The 21,462-nt window shown below is 55.3% G+C and overlaps 1 protein-coding gene across 4 annotated transcripts in view; it reads left to right on the forward strand.

Moving 5' to 3' along the window:
- The window catches only part of TET3 (tet methylcytosine dioxygenase 3), a 123,215-nt gene extending 108,958 nt beyond the window's left edge, over positions 1-14,257 (forward strand). For all 4 annotated transcript variants that reach the window (XM_019481137.2, XM_019481138.2, XM_059730563.1 and 1 more), the window contains 2 exons: positions 1,337-1,673; positions 4,390-14,257. In XM_019481137.2, coding sequence (XP_019336682.1) covers positions 1,337-1,673; positions 4,390-6,203 — 2,151 coding nt within the window. In that variant the 3' untranslated portion in view covers positions 6,204-14,257. The remainder of the gene's footprint in view (positions 1-1,336; positions 1,674-4,389) is intronic.
- The last annotated feature ends 7,205 nt before the right edge of the window (positions 14,258-21,462 follow it).

Raw genomic sequence — 21,462 nt, forward strand, 5'->3', positions numbered from 1 at the left:
GTTTCCTCATCCTAGCCTCTCTCTGTGCTGTCCAGTATCCGGTAGGAGACAGAGCATCTGTTGTAAGATTGAACCAGCTGGAGGTGGGGAAGTGGTGGAGAGAATTCCTCTGGCCAGGAGGTATGGTGCAGTACAGGCCATAGGCAGGCCTGAAAGTATCATGATGTCCCTTTATAAATCCCTGGTGCGTCCACACCTTGACTGCTGTGCCCAGTCCTGGTCCCTGCACCTCCAAAAGGAGGTAGAAGAACTAGAGAAGGGCAGCAAGGATAATGAGTGCCATGGAGGGGCTTCCAGATGAGGAGAGACTAAAGAGGCCAGGCCTGTTCAGTTTAAAAGAGAGACACTTGAAGGGGAGGCATGGGAAGGGTTTACTCAATCCTAAATGGTGAAGAGAAAGTCACTAGGGACTGTCTCTCCCAGTATGAGATCTAGAGGTCACAAAATGAAACTAGCAGGTAATAAGTTTAAAATGAACTCAAGGCAGTTCCATGGAAGCTGTCCGTTTAGCCAGATTCACGAGGGACCAGACACATTCTTGGAGGAAAGGGGCATGGGTAGCTATGGAGGATGGGAGTGGGGCACAGCCTAGGAATCAGAAATTCCTAGACCTGAAGTGCTGGAGACTGCAAGTGAGAGTAGAACAAGGGGAAAACCCCTGGTCAGACCCAGCTCACTCTCCCTTTCAGCTTCTGCTCTCTGCCACTGTGTGCTTCAGGAGACTGGGCTAGATGGACCTAAGGTCTGAGCAGTGCTTATGTCCTGACTTATGTCAGGCTTATGTTTATGTCCTGGCTTTCCTGGGACTCAATGTCAATGATGTCAATGCTTATGTCCTGGCTTTCCTGGGAGTCACCTCTGACTTGCTGCTGGCTCCTGTTCGCTCAGAGTCAGCGAGCCGGGTGGGGCCAAGGCGCCGATTCCACTACTGCAGGGGCAGGCCCAGACACTTGAGACAGGTGTGGGACCAGCGCATCTCTTCCCTCCTCTTCCATGAGCCCTCGCAGCCCATCTCTGGGGCCACATTGGTGCCATGTGGTCAAGGGCAGCCTTGTTCCATCCTGGAGCTGGCTGTGTTCCAGCAGTGGGGTTGAGCCATGCCTGGATCTAGACCATCTAGAGGCCTTGAGCTGCCTAGATGGAAGCAGCTGGTGAGGGGAATGAGGGTCTGGATGGCCTGCCTAGCTTTTCCCATGTGCCTGTGTGCCAGTGATTTCACGTGGAGCGTGCAGCCAGCGATGCTTGTAGGGTGTCCTTGTTCCCACTCTTCCTAGGGCTTACCAGCTGATGGATGACTCTTGCCTCTCGCCCTCCCTACCTCTCCCCCCGGCCGCAGGTGTGCACCCTAACAAAGGAAGACAATCGCATCGTTGGGAAGATCCCTGAGGATGAGCAGCTGCACGTGCTTCCGCTGTACAAGATGTCCACCACAGATGAGTTTGGCAGTGAGGAGAACCAGATCGCCAAGGTGGGCAGTGGTGCCATTCAGGTTCTCACTTCCTTCCCCCGCGAGGTGCGCAAGCTGCCTGAGCCCGCCAAGTCCTGCCGGCAACGGCAGCTGGAAGCCAAGAAAGCAGCAGCAGAGAAGAAGAAGCTGCAGAAGGAGAAGCTGATCACGCCTGAGAAGATCAAGCAGGAAGTGCTTGAGCTCCCGGTGCTCCAGCAGAACACAGGTAAGGCCAGGTGGTGGCAGGGCTGGCTGTGAGCTGTGCGCCCCCCACCCACAATGTCATAATGTGGGTCAGTCGGCTCCCCTGGCTCTGCCTGTCAGGGGCATGGACAGTGAGCTGTCACATTGGTGTCTCTCAGAGCGCGGTGCCTTGGCAGCATGTGACATAGGAGGCAAAAAGAAGATGCTGGGTAACGTGGAGTCTCTGCAAGACATGCTAGGAAATCTGGTCGTCACACCAGATGACAGAGCTAACCTATTTAACAATTTCTTTGCCTCCATTTTCCTGAGCAGGGACTGGATCAGCCCATCCGCCAGGACCCCTTCAGGTCCCAGGGGAGGCACACCCAGGCCTAGGGTTGGTGAGGACCTAGTCAGGGAACTGCTGGAGGGACCGGACGTATTTAAATCAGCTGGTCCTGACGATCTCCACCCCAGAGTGCTGAGAGAATTAGCAGAAGTCATTGCAGGACCCCTGGCACGGCTTTACAAGCACTCGTGGTGCTCTGGGTTGGTGCCAGAGGACTGGAAAAGGGCCAATGTGGTTCCCATTTTCAAAAAAGGGAGGAAAGAGGACCCAGGAAACTATAGGCCAGTCAGTCTTACCTCGATCCTGGGTAAGCTTTTTGAGAGAATTATCCTGGCGCATGTCCGCAAGGGGCCAGCAGGGGAGGTTATGCTTAGGGGCAACCAACATGGGTTCATTAGTGGCAGGTCCTGTCAGACCAACCTGGTGGCCTTATATGACCAGGTCACAACATCCTTAGACGCAGGGGTAGCAGTGGACGTAGTCTTTCTGGACTTTAGGAAGGCCTTCGAGACTGTTTCTCACCCCATTCTCATTAAAAAACTAGGGGACTGTGGCGTCGACACCTACACAGTCAAATGGGTCACTAACTGGCTGGAGGGCTGCACCCAGAGAGTGGTGGTGGATGGGTCATTTTTGACCTGGAGGGATGTGGGCAGTGGGGTCCCCCAGGGCTCGGTCCTCGGGCCTGCACTGTTCAACATCTTCATCAGCGACTTGGACGAGGGGATAAAAAGCACCCTGTTCAAATTTGCTGATGATGCTAAGATGTGGGGAGAAGTGGGCATGCTAGTAGGGAGGAATAGGCTGCAATTGGACCTAGACAGGTTGCAGGGGTGGGCGGATGAGAACAGGATGGGTTTCAACACTGACAAGTGCAAGGTGCTGCACCTGGGGAGGAAGAACCAGCAGCAGACCTACAGGCTGGGGAACTCCCTTCTCGTCAGTGCAGAGGCAGAGAAGGATCTTGCAGTCATTATTGATGCCAAAATGAACATGGGCTGGCAGTGTGGGGACACGGTCAGGAAGGCCAACCACACCTTGTCATGCATCCACAGATGCATCACGAGCAGGTCCAAGGAGGTGATCCTCCCTCTCTGTGCGGCACTGGTCAGGCCGCAGTTGGAGTACTGCATCCAGTTCTGGGTGCTGCACTTCAGGAGGGATGTGGACAGCATGGAGCGGGTTCAGAGGAGGGCCACCCGCATGATCAGGGGGCAGCAGGGCTGGCCCTATGAGGAGAGGCTAAGGGACCTGAACCTGTTCAGCCTCCACAAGAGAAGGCTGGCGGGGGACCTAGTGGCCATTTACAAACTGGCCAGGGGGGACCAGCAGGCATTGGGGGGTCCCTGTTCCCCCGAGCACTACCAGGAGTGACAAGAAATAACGGTCACAAGCTGGCAGAGGGTAGATTCAGACTAGATATCAGGAGGTGCTACTTCACTGTCAGGACGGCTAGGATCTGGAACCAACTTCCAAGCGAAGTGGTGCTGGCTCCTACCCTGGGGGTCTTTAAAAGGAGGTTAGACGAACACCTTGCTGGGGTCGTTTGACCCCAGTACTCTTTCCTGCCATGGCAGGGGGTCGGACTTGATGATCTGCTCAGGTCCCTTCCGACCCTACCAACTATGAAACTATCAACTATGTTTGCTCCTCAGCCAGGCTCCTGGGTCCCGTGTGGCACGTGTCAGAAGTATTCTCAGTGGCAGGCAGATTCTGTCAGGCCCTTGAGCCTTTTCTTCCCTTCTCCCCTTCTCTTTCATGCGGTTCTTCTGTCACCCTCAGACCCTGCTGCCCTTCCAGTAGCATTGAGCAGGCCCAGCACTGTTTGGGAAGGTGGGGGGTGGCTGTGCAAGCTGCTATCTCAGAAGCAGCTCATCCTGTGATCATCTGTGGGTGTATTGAGGTGGCTGATGTAAAGACCACCTGTCCTCCCCTTGCCCGCCCCACCACACATCTGCTCAGCTGTTGTGACACTGTGTCATGTCCTTAGCCCATGTCTGTCAGCTCATTCACAGCTGTATTGATCCCTGAGACTCTGGCTAACACCAGGCATTGGGTTTAATCCAGTTGACTTGTGTTAAGACAAGTTCAGGACAGCCCTTTGCCCACGTGTCCTGACTGGCAAGTAACTCAAATTCACCATGACTGTCCCCATGCAAAGCGGTAATTCAGGTACTTCACAGGTAGGTGACGTGGGATGCCAGGGTTGGCTGCCATAATTATGGAAATCCTAGAGAAGTGGGTTTGGAAGGAACCTCCAGAAGTTATTTAGTGCAAGCCCCTGCCTGAGGCAGGATCAGCCCTCTCCAAACCATCCCATACAATCTGGAATCTAACCTCCTTGTCAACCCTGTTGAACCCTGTAAAGTCCCAGCCACTCACCCCCTTGCTCTTTGTCCTGTGCCCACAGGTCTAGCGCTGAAGAGCAGTCTCCCCCAGCAGCCGATCAAACCTTCCCTGCAAGTGGATCCACAGCCACATTACAACACCTTCAAGTACAACGGCAACGCGGTGGTGGAGAGCTACTCGGTGCTGGGGAGCTGCCGGCCCTCAGACCCGTACAGCATGAACAGTGTTTACTCCTACCATTCCTACTATGCACAGCCAAATCTGCCTTCCATGAACGGGTTCCATTCCAAGTTCACACTCCCCTCCTTCAGGTACTACGGCTTCTCCAGCAGCCCCATGTTCCCCTCGCAGTTCCTTGGCTACGGTGCTGCCGAGCAGGCCAGCACCTGGGTGGGCGGCAGCTACGACAAGAAACCCGACATCCAGGCGCTGCCGGAGAACCTGAGCCACGCGTACCGGAGTGCAGACTTCCCCGAGCCCATGCCTCACGTTGTGCGCAGCAAGAGCCACCACCAGCGGACGTACGAGCGAGCCAACCGCTACACCTCCCAGAAGGCGGTGACAGCGCCCCACCGGACCCACCCAGTGACAGAGGAAGCCCCACCGTTTGCCCCCAGTGCCACCTGCTTCAGCAGCCGGGTGATCAAGCAAGAACCTGTGGACTCCCTTTCCCATCTGGAGTCTGTGCAGAGCCCTGGGCTGAGCTTGTCAGGGGTCCCCCTGTCATCACAGAATGGCGTGCCGGACCGGCAGTGGAGCCCCTACCCAGCACATAGGAACGGGTCTCCTTCTGACAGGACTAGTAACTCAGAGGGCTTGTGGAGCATGTATCCACCTGGTGATGGCCCCTCCTTACCTGGCGTGGGCACGCACGACAAGCTGAGCTCGCCCTTCGGCCCTCACGCCAATGTGGCCAGGCCACCCGCTGCGCCCATCCCTGAGAAGCCATGGAATTTGTTCCCGAGTGACGGCCCTGCCACTCAGCACGGTCCTGGCCCGGCGGGGAAAGCATGGAGTCCTTGCAAAGCCAACGAGAGCAGTCTGGGCTTGGGGGCTGCGGCTCTGCCGGAGAAGCCCTGGGCCCTCGGGCAACTGGGCTTCAGTGCCGCCCTCAAAGGCGGTGCTGGGTTTCCAGATGAGGCATGGCCCGGGGCCAAAGGGGAGGAGCGGCGGACACCTACACCCAGTGTGGGGCTGCATGAGAAGCTGTGGGAGCCCTTTGGCTCGCCAGCCCATGGGGCCCTGGGCTCCTGCCTGGAGAAGCCGCTGGAGGCCCTGAAGGCTGAGGGCGGCACGCATGTGCCTGGCCTGGGTGCCCAGGAGAAGCCATGGGACCCCTTCAGCCTGGACGATAGTATGGAGGAGCTGCAGGAGAAGAGCGCGGAGGAGGAGGAGGAGGAGGAGTGGTCGGACAGCGAACACAACTTCCTGGACGAAAATATCGGGGGCGTGGCAGTGGCACCGGCCCACGGCTCCATCCTGATTGAGTGTGCACGACGAGAGCTGCACGCAACCACACCGCTAAAGAAGCCTAACCGGTGCCACCCAACACGCATCTCCCTTGTGTTCTACCAACACAAGAACCTGAACCAGCCCAACCACGGCCTGGCCCTGTGGGAAGCCAAGATGAAGCAGCTGGCGGAGCGGGCGCGGGCAAGGCAGGAGGAGGCAGCCCGCCTTGGGCTGCAGCAGGAAGCCAAGCCCTTCGGGAAGAAGCGTAAGTGGGGGGGCTCCCCGGCCATGGAGCCCCAACACAAGGAGAAGAAAGACTACATCCCCACTCGGCAGGCGGTGGCCATCCCGACAAACTCTGCTATCACTGTGTCCTCCTATGCCTATACGAAGGTAACTGGACCATACAGTCGCTGGATATGAAAGGAGTACAGCTCACATGGCCATCATACCTCAACGTCGGCGGCGCCAGAAGACGGCGCCGCTTTGTGGTGCTTTCCCCTTGTGCATGTGAGAGGGGGGAACAAACAGAAATCAGCTCAAGTGCAACCCTTTCGACAAGCTGCACTTTGAGAGGAGCTAACAAGAAAAAAAAAGAGAGAGCAAGCAAGAGATGTTGCTGTTCACCTTTTTCAGTAACCTACTATTTATATCTGCGTTTTTTTAATCTATCCTTGTACATCGCAAGAATGGAAAGAGAAGTTTATAGTGTCCTTTCGCAAAGGAGAGGTTTTTAATTCCATTTAAGATAATGTATTTATTGGATTTTTTTTAAGACAACAGTGAAGCCGCTCGTCAGAAATAAAGCAAACGCAAAAATGACCCAGAAAATCATGAACCAGCTTAAAGAAACAACAACAGAAAAAAAAAACAAGCCCCGTGTACAGCTCACTCACGGTAAGGCTGGCAGGAATCTCAGCTTGGAGGCCACCCAGAAAAGCGTGTCACAGCGTCCAGCGGGAATCCCACCGCCAAGTTCTCTTTCTTGTGGACGCTGAGACCCTTTGGGGCAGAGGCAAGGCTGAGAGGCGCACGGAGACCCCTTCCTGGCCCGGTAACGGCTTCCCCCTTGGACGCAAATGCTGGGGCTTCACATGTGCCATGCCTAACAGAGGTGCGTTCCAGTCGTGGCTCACATGGAGCTCCTGCATACAGGGATAGGGCCGGATTCTTGTGCCAGGGAACAGCCAGCTCATGGGTATGATTCGCCCTTGCACCAGCCCAGAAGCGTGACCCTCCGCTGGGGGGCGAATTTCACCCCAGGGTGGGGAGGAGAGGACAATCAGGCCTAGGGCCATCGCAGCGATGTAAGTGAAATCAGAAGAAGACCCGGCCTCAGCTCACGAGAGATTCTTTTACTTGAATACATTCTAACCCAGGTTGAAAGCAAGACCAAATGATCCAGGCCAGGTCGTCTTCACGCCGAGGGGTCGACTGGCGTTTTGGGGACCTGCCGCTGGCTCACAAGCGCTGGAGAGGACCATGGGGTTCTCATGCCTATGATGTCGGGAGCCTGTTGCCAGGTGACTTTGGGAACCAACCCCCCCACGGTCGGCGGCAGCCAGCGAGGGCCGAGATGAGGAGGGGGCTCCTGTCTCATGAAGACCCCAGGAGAGACTGTGAATCGCGTGCGTTGCTCTGTGCCTGGCGCTGTCGCTGCATCTGGTGCTTTTGGTCTCTCGGGGACATACTGGGAGGAGGGAACAGCACACAGCCGCCTTCAGCCCGCGGCCTTCCATGGTGCATACAGCTGCCTCCCGAGGGCAGCCCCGCGGCGCGTCGACGCCTTCCCATGCAGCGACCGGCATCAGCGGTGCTTCTCGGCGCAGCGGTCCTTTTTTTCTGGTGCCATTTTTTTAATCGCGATCGTCATGATGACGACGGCAACATGCGTGGTGCTTTTCTAACAACCTGAACCGTGACTCTGGCTTCCTTCAGCTCCCTCCAGCAGGTGGAACTGTCGGGGGGTGGGGAGGGGAACGGCTTTGAATTCGAAACTGGCTATTGAGTGAGGCTGGGTGGAGAGGTCATTCCCTCTGGCTAGAGCCGAGTTGGCTCAGAGAGGCTGGGATTCCTGTGGTGAGAGCGGGAATCCCATGGAAGTGGCCCCCAGAGACGCAGGGTGAAAATCATCCCGTGCAGGGACTGCCCAGTGGCCGGGCATTGCTGGCCTCCCAGATCCCAGGTCCTTAGAGGTGCCGAGGGGGCCTGCTCCAATGGGAAGCGATGGGGCTTGGGCAGGTCGGGACCTCTACGGCATGAATCCGCCCTGTGATTTCATGGGAGCTTCCGGGATGCATGCCAGCGGAGGCCCCCAGTGTGGTCTCTGCATGCGGGTGGATTTCATTCTGCAGGGAAGCGGAGCCTGGAGAGAAATGATGACGTACCTCATGCCTCACAGGTGCTATCTGCTCCCCCCCGCCCCTCTCCCAGAAGTCGCTGGCAGCACTGACCTCAGCGGGAGCGGGACGGAGCCCCGTCGCTGCCGTTCCCTTGGGCCCAGATCGCGGAAGCAGATGCCCGGTTCTTCACATGCGTGGTCCCGAGATCCCTGCAGCTGTTCCTGGGTGGTGGGAGGGCCAGTGGGTCAGAAGAGATGCGCAACTGGACAACAAGACTCAGTCATAATCCTGCACTCTCAGGTGCCTTTTGGAGAGAGAGAGAGAGAGAGGAAGAGAAAGAGCGATAGAGAGAGAGAGAGAGAGAGAGAGAGAGAGAGCTGAACATGTAACCGTGCATAACATTTTGTTTACTGTAAACCTTGTTTCTCACGCACTGGCACAGAATAACAGGATCTCTGTAAAACATCCTGAACGTTCACGTGGTCTGATTTTAAACTGTAAATAGTGAAAGAATTTTTTAAAAGCACTTTCACCTAGATTTAAAAAAAAAAAAGGAAAAAAAAACCCCAACAACTTGAAAGCAGTATGTTTTAAACAGATTATTGTGGGAGAACTGTAAATAGTGGCAAAATATTTAACAGGCTTTGTCCGTCCCTCATGATTATGGTTTTTTTTTGTTTGTTTTGGTTTTTTTACTGTATCCTGTAAAGATGCATATATTTGACAAGGAAAATCGATGAGCTATTATCGCTTTCTTATAAATACCCAATAGCATATCAGGATCATAGAGTAATTCCAAGTCAGAGTTATAGGAAAGTCTCTAAACTTCGCCGTTGGAGCAAACCCAAGCACTCAGGGAGCGGATGTTGGGTCGTATAAACCGGCCAGGGTCGTCGCCCGAGGTGCCGCCGGTTTATGCCAGCCGCGGATCCGGCTCTCGGTGTCGGGGGTCCCGTCGGGTGCCATCAGGGTGGGCGGGAGCTTTGTCGGCGACTCTGACGGGTGCCGGATCCAGCCTGTAGTGAGCATGCTAATTTTTATAGCTTTGAGGAAATGTTGGACCTGAATTTCTCACAAATGGCTCTTTTTCTTTGGTTTGCCAGCGTGGCTCGTCGTAGCCTCCGCACATCTCTGTGTCTCGTCTGACGACCGCTTCTTAGGTTGTTGCAGGGGTGCCTTGAAAGCTTTGCGTAGATGACTTTAGAGGGCAAGAAACTGGACTGTGGGTGGGGGAGAGGGAAGGGCGTGCAGTTGAAGAATGTGATGGTCTGTGAATCCTGTCCGAGTCCTGCTTCTTTGTAGGTTCCTGTGTAGGAACATGTTGAGCAGCCCGCGCGTGCCCAAGACGCGTTGTGAATATTCCCATGCTTGGCCTTCATCCGCTCACTGGCAACAGCAAGGACATTAGTCAGTGGAAGGGGAGAAGCGGGTTGCAGTCTGGTCTCAGGTGCCCCTCTGGAGATCCAGGGTGATTTCACTGGAGGGAGCAGAACTCACTCTGGATTTACCCAGGTGGCACCGAGATTGGCCTCTGGATCCCACTTCTAGCTCCATCATGCTGGTTGTCCAGGTGTGGAAGCCCCGCGTTAGGAGTCAAGGGAAAAGTGGGGTCATGGTGCCACAGCAGGAGATCTGAATCTGGAGCAGATTCCCCCTCTGTAGAAGGGCAGAAGGAGTGAGAGTAGAACCCGGCCCGGCCTCCCCAGTTTCCCACAGACTCCAAATCAGGCTGTTGCGAGCAAAAAGAAACCCTCCCGGGTCTCGCCATCCCAGTTGAAATGAGATTTGTCCTGAGAATGAGCCCCGTCACAGTCTCATGGTGTTTTGTACACTACATCTGTAACCTACCTCAAATCGCAGTCATTCAAAAATTAGCATGCTTCAGACGTGTAGTAACAGAGGATGAAAACTATGCACAGCTCTTTACCCCTTGCTGCTCAGAGTCTGTTGAAAACAAACTCTTTGTCTTGCATTTGATCCGCGCTGTCCCGCGTCCCCCGTGCTGTGGCCACCGTGGCCACTTCTAACCGTGAAAAAGCCATTGGGATCCAAGCATTAAAAGACCCCAAGTTCCAAGACGATTTGACCCCAGGGGCAGACGTGTGCTTAGAGCCAGGGCATGAGATTACCGAGCATGATCCTCTGGTGCATCCCTAGACTTGAGTTGGTGTCACAACCCCAACACTTACCCCTGTTCTCCAGTTGACCTCTGCATTTATTATGCCCGCTAGGTTGCTGAGACCAGGCCGAGGCAAAGCCAGAGCCATTTGAATTGCCCAGCCGGATTCTGCTTGGATTTTCCCTGAGCGATTCCCCATGGGCCAGTCCTCAGCCATCATGAAGCGGGTGACAGGGTCATGTCAGCAGACACCTACCGAGGACTTGGCCTCTGGTCTTCCGTGGACTTCCAGCCAAGAGGAGGGTCAGGCTCGTGGCTCCTGTTATCACAGGCCAAAGAGCCGGCTCACAGTCCGCGCCTAGCTAAGCACACCTCGTTTGGCGAAGCAGGGCCCGAGTCTGGGGGTGGGTTTTGGAGGCCAGAGCTGAACACAGCCCGGCTGCCCTGCCATGCGTCACTTGATTGGGAACTGGGAATCCGGGTGAGGGGGGCGCTTCCAAGAGGGCAACAGGACTTCTATTTATTTCCGGTGCAACATTTGCAGCAGGTATAACCGATCCATGGTGCTAGAACCACAAACAAGTCTATAACCCTGGGGAAATCTTGACAAAGGGTGTGACCTTCCTCCTGTCAGTGTCACTCGCTGACGTCCACGGGAGGAGGTCTTGGGCCCACGCAGGTTGTTTTAATGGTCGCTTTCAGGCCGTCGGTCTCTTTCTCTGTCACGCTTTGCCTTGTTCCCAAGATGCAGCCTGGGGGGAGTAGAGCTCTCCCAACCAGTGCTTAATGCCTGCTGCTTAGAGCAGCTGGAGCTCTCGCACCCCCACGGGTACCGTCAGTGATGTGTGCGTCCCCGAATACAGGCCCGGCACACTAAAAGCAGGCAGTGCCAGGACACCGTGCTTGGGCCCATCAACTGTAGCCGATATGTGTCAGATGCTGGCCAGAGCAGATCACCCTGGTGCAAGAGGGCATGTCCACCACTGTAATCCCAGAAGCCCAAAGTGGTGCCGTTTCTTTTCGTGGGCTTCTGCATGGAGGGACGTCGCCCCTGGTGCTTTGTAGGGAGGAAGCCATAGTCTGCTCTTGCGGCGGCTGAGACGATGTCTGGCGGGCCTCCGGTTTCCCGTGGAAGTCCCCCCCTCTCCCCCCCAGCTGCATCCGGTAACAAGGTCCATCCAGGAGTGAAAAACGATGCCTGAGGTGCCTCAACTAATGACTCTTGTCCTTTTCTTACTGGAGGGTGCTTTGTGGGCAGCCTAAGGCATATTTTTTCTTACATGAAATCTTCTAATAAAATGGTGCTATGGTGTTTTAATAAACTGTATCATGTTTTGCCTGATCCCATCTTGCTGAGGTGCTACTGGGGGCATGCGTGAACCGAGGCTTACGTGTCGTGGTCTTGGGTGACATCTTCTAGAATCCCTGCCCTGGATCTGACGTGCAGTCTGGGTTTCTGCCGGCTGCAGCAAGAAGTGACGTTGAGGTCTAGGCCCAGACCTTCAGCCAGTGCGAGAGGTGCCTGGGCCTGGAGATGCAATGCTAGGATAGTTCTCGGTGCTGTTGTCGTCAGGTTCGTTTTTTATCAGGCAGGAGGTAGATTAAGGGAGAAATCCTGCTGGCGACAAGGATGAGAAGGGCTCTTTGCTGCGGCTGCATTGCCCGCTGGTGAAAATGATGCACTATGTGGTCCGGGCCATCACAGTCTCCATGAGGGTGGGCCGGGCGCCACAACTCTCCAGTCCTTATGCAAACAAAACACTGGTGCTGAATCCACGCTTTGCAGTCGTCTGAGCCAGGCAGGGGCACGACTGCCCATCCTGCGGGACAGCGAGATGTCGCATCTCTGCTGAGGGGGAGAGAAGAGGGGACGCTTCTCTTACGCTTTGGGGTCTTTATTCTGAATTCAAACGTAGCCTTTCTTTTCCTTCCCCATCTCATTTTGCTTTCATACCAAGGGTAAAGAAAGACCACTCCTCCCGCTCTGCCTCACCCAGGCAAGCCTCCCCACAGGCCCATCTGCTTTTGGTGACGGCAGTCTCAATCTGAGGTGATCTCCATGACTGAGACAGAGGTAGCTCAGGGTTGTCTATTGAAGGAGACTCTTGCTGCCAGCCAGCACCCAGGGCTGGATGCCGAGTCTGGAGGGACTCCGTAGGAGTCTCTTTGTCACCCTCTGTTCACTTCAGGTCTTTGCCCCAACACTTGGTGTGAGCTGGTTGGCCAGTGACGTGGGCAGACGCTGTGTGAGCATCACGCAGGATAGATCCCTTCCCCCCACGTCCCCCCCGCTGCTTCCTTTCGGGAAACCCCCTTCGGCCCCCTGTTGATCGTGACTCTGTATTTCCCTCTGGGCCACTGGAAACCTTCCACAAAGCGTTCCACATGTATGTTTCGTTTGAGTGTTTTGGTGCTATTTTTTTCACCCCTCCTCTGTCAGCTCATGTGCTTGGATGGTCTAAACTGTACAGAAACCAGAGGTTTGTCACATGCACTTGTTGTCATCCTGACCCAGCAGGAAAATACCTCACAGACAGGAAAACCGTGGAACAGCCTGGCAGTTGAGCAGTCTGGGCAAGGTAACTGCAGGTGTCTTAAGGGGGAGAGGAAAGAGCCAGGGGGTACATCTGGGAAAGCTGATGCTGGGCTTCCCTTTGCAGAACTGTGCTGGCCTTTCTAGCTCTGTTCATAGGTTGCTGCTCGCTCGCGTTTCACAGGGGCTTTGGGGAACAGGATGTAACTCCTCAAAGCATGTGCCTGGATGCTGCAGGCCAGATCCTCTGCTAGCACACAATGGCACATTTGGTTATGGCCATGGGCCCTGGAGAACAGATGTTCCCGGAGACGGGAGCCTGGTGCTTCTCTTAGCCTTCCCTGGCAGGGTCCCATCCACTCTAGTGGAAGGGTTGCCTGAATAATAGTCGAAGCAGCCAGGCCTGTTTATCAATCAGAGCGATGTAGGCCCGTGGGCATGAGCTGAATCATGCCAGGCGAGGATCCGGCCCGTAGTTTGCAGGAGTCAGTGACAGAGAACTGATGGGAACTGACCTTGCCTTCCTGATGAGGAGAGGCTTGCTAAACACCAGCCACCTGGGTCTTGATGACACTCGGGTCTGCTCCAGAGGTGAGAAGGAGTATTGATCCCATTGGGACTGTGGCCAGCATACAGCCACCCGCACAGTTGAGGCCTAGATTTGCTGTCCCTTTTTTTTTGCCCTAGAGTAGCAGAGCAAGCTGACGTCATGCTTCTGGTCCAATATCAGGGATCCTTTTGTTGTAGTTTTCCTTTCTGTCTCTTCCTCGCGTTAGCATCCATCGTTCAGGGATTACTTGCCGCCATTCATGCTTCGGACCCATTTTACCATCGAGTCCCTGGTTTTCACGCTTTTTGTTCGCTAAGAGGAAAGCAGGTTTGGTGTGGGTAGGCTGCCGCTGTCTTCTTTTTAATGCCTTTGTAGTTGGAGCAAAACGAGGAATGCAGGTTGGATGGTGAGAGGCTACTTCAGTTCAGTTGATCTTAATGCCGTAACTTCTTGATGCATTTGATTTCTTGTCTCTTTGAACTCACGTGCGGTAACCAGGCCTCCAATGGAGGCGATCTTGTGAATCACACTTGAAGATTTCTTTGTCGACTCGTGACTGTGGCTACTTGAAATGAAGTTTTATCTGGGGGTGATTGACCAACGGTAGATTTAACAATGTCTCAAGGCAATAGGATTAATGTGTATTAAACTGTAGATATGACTAGTACAGTAAATTTATGCCGATAATTTTATTTTGTATAATTTCCCCCATTTTGTTTGTATTTTTTCTTATCCTGTTTTTCCTCCAGTGTTTCGGTAAATTTATTTTTTAGGACACCTAAAAAAATCGCAAGTATGGATCCTCCTTTTTTTTTTTTTGTATTTTATTATAAGTTACACACAACCAGCTGGTTTGTGAAATGTATTATTCCTGATATCTTTAAAATATTGTGGGTGTTTTAATAAATTTTATATTTATTTTTTGCACTCATACTCAGTGGTTTTTTTTTGTCCTCTCTTCCATCGTCTGACCCCAGACAAAGACATTGCCTAGTCAATGATGAGTTGTCGTGAGCCCTGGACAATATCAATGAGGCAGGGGCATCTGAGTGGGTGGGTGTCGGTGGGCCTTTACAGTGCAGAGAATAAGTAAAAACTCAGCCCCAGCAGGAGGCTGAGGGGAGGCTGGGGTATTTGGAAAACCAGGTCGCTGAGGGCAAGGCTGGGCCAAGTATAAGTGCAGGGGCTCCCCTTTCATGCCAAAAGGAGCCCTGCTAAAGCAGGCAGGACCCCACGGAGAATCTGCCACTGCTCCCTCTGACCATATCCCGGGGGGCCAAGTGTCCAAGGCAGAACGGCCCCTTGTAATCACAGATAGAAGGTCTTGAGCTAGGTAGAAGGCAGCTAGCGGGCAACAGGTGGATGATGGACCAGTCCCTGGGCACACACCACGTCATTGCTGTGGTGAGATGGCGGGTCTGAGGGTGGGTGCCATTCCAGATGCTGCAGCCAATTTCCCCAGCTGTGTATGGGACCCTCACTGTCCTCAGCCCATCTTCCCTGGAAGGCACATTATCCACATGGGGTTGATAGCCCACGGAAACACCTTTCCTTTCCATGGGAAGACTGGAAGGGAAGATCCTGTGCATAGCAGAGCTCAGATGAGGAAAGAGCGGACTCCATTGTGTTGAGAGATACCTGCGGAGAGCCTGGACTATCCGAAGAGCTGAGAGGAGGTACATGTCTTGCACTTGATTGCCAAGAGGATGAGGCCTCAGGCAAACAGCAGGTAAGAAAGTCCTCCTGTGAGGTGGGTGGGTCTAAGCACCTCTGCGTGGACGGCAGGAAGCCTGCCAGCACACAGGCAATGGTGGACAAAAGAGCTAGCAGTGGCCACTCCGCTGCAGTGTCAGACTCGGGTGCTATGAGCAGCCCCAAGAGGAGGGAGGGAGAAGAGGGAAGACACGACTGAAGAAGTGTGATGCTATGTCTTCCCTGTTGGCTAAGGCCTCCCCTGACTATGTTGACTATGTACCAGTGCTAAAGTCAGTCTCACCTCCATCCTTGGTAAAGTCTTTGAAAAAATTATCAAGGCTCACATTTGTGAGAGCCCGGCAGGGCAGATTATGCTGAGGGGAAACCAGCACGGGTTTGTGGCGGGCAGATCGTGCCTGACCAACCTAGTCTCTTTCTATGACCAGGTTACGAAACGCCTGGACACAGGAGGAGGGGTGGATGTCGTATACTTAGACTTCAGGAAGGCCTTCGATACGGTATCCCACCCCATACTGGTGAACAAGTTAAGAGGCTGTGACGTGGATGACTGCACAGTCCGGTAGGTGGCGAATTGGCTAGAGGGTCGCACCCAAAGAGTCGTGGTAGATGGGTCGGTCTCGACCTGGAAGGGTGTGGGCAGTGGGGTCCCACAGGGCTCGGTCCTTGGACCGATACTCTTTAATGTCTTCATCAGCGACTTGGATGAGGGAGTCAAATGTACTCTGTCCAAGTTTGCAGATGACACAAAGCTATGGGGAGAGGTGGACACGCCGGAGGGCAGGGAACAGCTGCAAGCAGACCTGGATAGGTTGGACAAGTGGGCAGAAAACAACAGGATGCAGTTCAACAAGGAGAAATGCAAAGTGCTGCACCTAGGGAGGAAAAATGTCCAGCACACCTACAGTCTAGGGAATGACCTGCTGGGTGGCACAGAGGTGGAAAGGGATCTTGGAGTCCTAGTGGACTCCAAGATGAACATGAGCCGGCAGTGTGACGAAGCCATCAGAAAAGCCAATGGCACTTTATCGTGCATCAGCAGATGCATAACGAATAGGTCCAAGGAGGTGATACTTCCCCTCTATAGGGCGCTGGTCAGACCGCAGTTGGAGTACTGCGTGCAATTCTGGGCGCCACACTTCAAAAAGGATGCGGATAACCTGGAGAGGGTCCAGAGAAGGGCAACTCGTATGGTCAAGGGCCTGCAGACCAAGCCCTATGAGGAGAGACTAGAGAAACTGGATCTTTTCAGCCTCCGCAAGAGAAGGTTGAGAGGCGACTTTGTGGCTGCCTATAAGTTCATCACGGGGGCACAGAAGGGAATTGGTGAGGATTTATTCACCAAGGCGCCCCCGGGGGTTACAAGAAACAATGGCCACAAGCTAGCAGAGAGCAGATTTAGATTGGACATTAGGAAGAACTTCTTCACAGTTCGAGTGGCCAAGGTCTGGAACGGGCTCCCAAGGGAGGTGGTGCTCTCCCCTACCCTGGGGGTCTTCAAGAGGAGGTTAGATGAGTATCTAGCTGGGGTCATCTAGACCCAACACTCTTTCCTGCTTATGCAGGGGGTCGGACTTGATGATCTATTGAGGTCCCTTCCGACCCTAACATCTATGAATCTATGAATCTATGAATCTGACGGACTGCAAAGCTCCAGGGAGTGGATTTCCTCATTCGTGGAAGCAGTGTAGTCACATCCTCCTGGCAACGTGGCCTTAGGGTCTTGCCTATGCCCTTCTCTCCTGACTCTGAATTCTCCAACACCACCCCAGCCCTGTCTGCAGTGGCGTGGAGCTGTGTCCTAACATGTACATTTTGCTTCCAGGTGTTGGGTGGGATAGGAGAAAGAGCCCAGGTAAGAGGCCTTCATATGTCCTGTCACCCTGCTGTTGCCTTCGGCTGTGGCTGAAAGGCCAGGTCAGGACTTCTGTGCAGACTGGGTCCACGGTCTGCACAGTGCCATGACAAGAAACGTGGTGGCTGTACCGGGCTCCCGCACGCTCCTGTGCATTACTTGAAGCAGAGCATGGGCAGGATGTGGGAGCGGTGCCCAGGGTTGCAGGTGCCTGGGGAAGCAGGCTGGGACATGCATGTTGCACGTGCAGAGCCGGTGGTGCTCCAGGAAGTAATCAAATAAGGGAGAGGATGAGGGGGAGGCTGGGAGAGGAGGAGGCTGTCTGCCAAGATCTGGGCAGGAGGTGGTGGTGGTTGCACCACCACTCTGTAGGGCGTCCCGTCCCATGGTGACTGGGTAATGGGGTGGGTGGAAGCCAGAAGCAGGAATAGGCCTGGCCAGAAGAAGTGGGATAAGACCAGCAGACCATGGCCCTCCAGGGAACTTATACCTGCAGCTGCACCTGCTCCAAGTCAGTGGTTACTCTGTCCCCACGTGAGACGAGGTAAAATCTAGTCGAGGACAAATCCAGGAGGAGAAGACAGCTCCTCTCTCTTCCGTGAAGCCTCAGGAGAAAGTGTGGCCCTGCTGGGGAGGCCTTCCAAGGCCCCCAGCTCTCTAGGGGACAAGCTGCAGGAGCCAGAAGCCAGAGGAGGTGGGGGGATCTCACCACCTCCCCGGTTGGCCAGAGCATACAGGGGGTACCTCTGGCTTTGCATTGACAGGGCAGCCAGTATCTGGCATGGGTGACCCAGATCTGATGCAATCAGGGTGTCCGTGGTCACACCACTCTGTGCACTGTGTTTTGGGAGTGGGAAACTGATGGCGGGACTGGGCAGGCGCTGCTATAACCCCCTGGGTTTGAAGGGGAATCATGGGTCCTGGGCCCCTCTACTGCAAAGTGCAGTGGTACATATAGGGGCACCTGCCTTTGGAAGAGGCCATGTATAGCAGGGCCAGGCAAGATACAGCCCACAAGCTGAATCCAGTCCACCAGGCCATTCTGTCTGGCCCTTGGGGCCCCTAAAATTTTTAGAAAATATTTATCTCCTCTTGGCTGCTTGTCAAAGATGACAGGAGCCAGGAGCTGTAAGACCCAGGGGAAGCCAGGTGCAGCAGGGCCAACTCCGTCCACCCCCAGTCATTTCCCTGCTTCCTGCTCCCGCCCTGCTCCAGCACCACATGGCTCCAGGCTGCATGGCCGGACCCAGGAGCATGGGACCCCACCGGTATGGGGGGGGGGGGGGTGTGCACATGCATAGGCAGGGGCAGAATGTGTGTGTGTGTGTGCAGGCAGTGGTGACACATAGGGAGTGCATATGGGTGCACGTGCACTCCCTGAGATTGGCCATGCACCACCTGAAAGAAGTGCCAGCCCAGCATAGCAGGCACAGGCAGGTAGGTAAGGTTTCTTCTTGGGGGAGGAGGAGGGGAGATCGAGACCTGCCACTGTACAGAAGGGAGTGGGGTAGGGGCAGGGGTGAATCATTCACCTTTGCCCCTGCCCCACTCCCTGTTGCACTACGGGGTTTGTCCCATGATCTGGCCTGGCTGGGGCCCCATTCACCATGAATGGGGCCCTGGCTGGGCCAGATTGTGGGGCAGTTGGAGCGTGGCGGCGTCTGTCTCTGCATGCACTGCGGGGGAGCCAGGGGAGGGGTGGCACATTCCCTCAACCCCTTAGCTCCAACACGCTGTGGCCCTGGATGAACCGCTGGGCTCTGATTGCTCCATGACCCAGCCTGGTCAGGGCCTCATTCATGGTGAATGGAGCCCCGGCTGGGGTGGGTCATGGGATAAGCAGAGCCTGGCGGCTCCTGCAGTCACAGTGCCGGGGAGCCAAGTGGAGGGGCATGTGGCCTCCTCCGATCTTTGCACGGGGCAAAGGTGGGCTGCAGCTGTGAGGCGAGCTGGGATCTGCCTGCTCCGCACCTCGCTAAAGCCTTTGAAAGCGGTGCGGCACAATGCCATGAGCCTCGCTACCCAGCCGACCCAGTGGCGAGACACACGTGGCACTGCGCCACTTTCAAAGGCTTCAGTGAGGTGTGGAGGGCTGGAGGAGGCAGAGCCCAGGTCGCCTCACAGTTGCAGCCTGCCCTGCCCCATGTAAAGATCGGGGGGGGGGGGGCACGTGCCCCTTTGACTCTCTGGTGCCATGACTCTGCAGGAGCCACTGGGGATGACTTAGGTGGGGCGGGGGTCCTGGAAGCTCTGTCTCCGGCCCAGTGACGCAGCCAGTGCTGGCCCTGCTCCAGCTCTGGACCCCCCTGGGCAGTGCGGGGCCGGGGCTGAACCGGGGCCGATGCAGGGAGGCAGCCAGGGCCAGTGCAGGGCTGGGGGGCAGTGGACACTGGTGCTGGGCAATGACCCCTGGCGTGGGGAAAGGGGCACTTGCACTGGTGAAGCAGACCCTGGCCCTGAGCCCGAGCCCTGTCCAGTGCCAGCCCCAGCCCCGCTCTCTCCCCACATGGCCCTTTCCCCTCCCCCTGCCCCTTCCCCCACAGAGTTTCTCTCAGCCTCCCCTCACAAATTTTTCTCTCTCTCTTGTCCCCAGTCCCCCAGTCAGCTGCTGATGCCCCCCCAGTATTAGGAGGCACCAGTCACCCATGGCAGTGTGTGTGTGTGTCTGTAGGGCGAGCTCCACATGTACATCCCACCATACACATGCACTCACACTCCCCTTGGAAGACAATACATGCAGACCCCCACACCCCCTCACACACCCCAGCCACCCTCCCCCCACACCCCATACACCCACCCTCCACAACATACAAGCATAAGACTTCATGTTAAGCTGTTGTGTGATCACCTCTACGTGCACCACACAAACACATGTAAACCAGGGAAAAACATTTTTTTGAAGTCAAATTAATGAATGTTGTAGATGTTCATTTTTTAGAAAATAATTTGGTATTTTTCTGGTTCTGAGATGGAAAAACCCCTTGCGGGAGTAAGTAGAGGGACTTCCAGTGGCAAAAGTTAGGGGTTAGGAGTGGGACTTCTGGTCCCAAGATGGTGACCAGGGGGCGGGGCACCTGTCAAGGGGCGGGGCTACTCATGTGGCCCTCTACAGCTTGCCAAAACTCAGTAAGTGGCCCTCTGCCCAAAATAATTGCCTACCCCGGTCTGTAGTGTGTCCCGTCTCTCAGCCCCGGGCGTTGTTACTTCTCCATTCGCAGACAGAGAAACCAAGGCAGAGAGGGGAAGAGAGTTGCCAAGGCCCGCATGTGGTCAAGAGGGTCTGTTGAATGCAGGAACTGCTATGCAGCTGCAGGGGCCCTGATCCATTTCTGTGGCCTGGTGTGTCGGCCCAGTGATGCACATGGCACTGTCCCATGACGCTGGCAGAGATGGAGCACGTTGCCTGAGGCAGGTGCCCGCAGTCAAGTGACGGTCATGGCGATGGCCAAGTTGATGCTGTCCCCAAGGTACTGTGCCAGACAAAGACCATCCAGGCAGCAGCCAGAGGTGTGGCTTTCCATCCCTGGCAGCAGGAATGAAATGGGAGCCATGAGACAGTGAGCATCCTGATGCAGCTGGGAGAGGGAATCGCGGAAACAGGTGAGTGAGCTGCATTTAACCACCCCAAAGACACGACTTTTGGGTGCACAAATAGGCCCCCTCCTGCTTAGAATGACCTGCAGTTCTCAAGCAGTGTCTCCGGGCCTGGGCGGAAGCCACGGGCATGAGATCAGAGCAGCATCCCATCCCACAAGGCTGGGGATGAGTTCCTTGGAGAGGCCACATCCTAACGGGGCAGTGGGTGCCACGTTGAAGTGGTTTAGGAAGTCGCTGCAGAGCAAGTGGGCATCAGTGCTGCCTGGGGAGAACAAGCCTCTTGGCTCAGTATAGAGGTCTTGGTCTATGGTAGCTGCCTGCATGCATCTCATGTGGGTGACACGTGGTGTTGTGTGTTGACAGGTGACATGTCCTCAGCACCTTGTGTGCTGGCCCCTGCCCTGAATGCAGCCACATGGCATGGCTGACCCCAAGGTGAAGGCCGTGTAACGCGGCAGTCCCTCAGGCTAGGAGCCACACATCTGGCCTGCTGAGACCTCCCACGGAGGTCTGCAAGGTGCAAGCCAGGGGCAAGCGAAGGGTCTCTGGTCCCTGCTGCTCATCAGCCCTGGAGGTGTTGCTCAGGGAGGCCTTAACCACATGTAGCTGCTGGGCTCTTGGAGGCTGGGTCTGCCCAGGCAGTGTCGGGCCCAGGGCTGTCCTGTGGCGCCAACAGAGCCCAGGTGGGAAACTCTGGCACCAATGGATAGGACAAAGCCTTATGCAGTCCTTGCCACCCCCACTTTTCTGTGTCCCTTCCTGTCCTTGGTGCCTGCTTGGGTCCAGGGCCATCTCCTCTCATGCTGCTGATACCTGTGCCGGGGGCGTTTGAAGCCTCCGTCCGAGGCTGTGGGTGCAGCCCAGGCTGGGGCTGGCGATGGGGCTGTGCCAGCACTTCTGCTAGGACCAAAGCTGGAGGGTCCTGGCTAGAAGGTCTTGCCCCTCTGCTCAGGCTTAGATCAATGATGCACTG

The sequence above is a fragment of the Alligator mississippiensis genome, chromosome 7 (assembly GCF_030867095.1).
Source record: "Alligator mississippiensis isolate rAllMis1 chromosome 7, rAllMis1, whole genome shotgun sequence".
NCBI lineage: Eukaryota > Metazoa > Chordata > Crocodylia > Alligatoridae > Alligator > Alligator mississippiensis.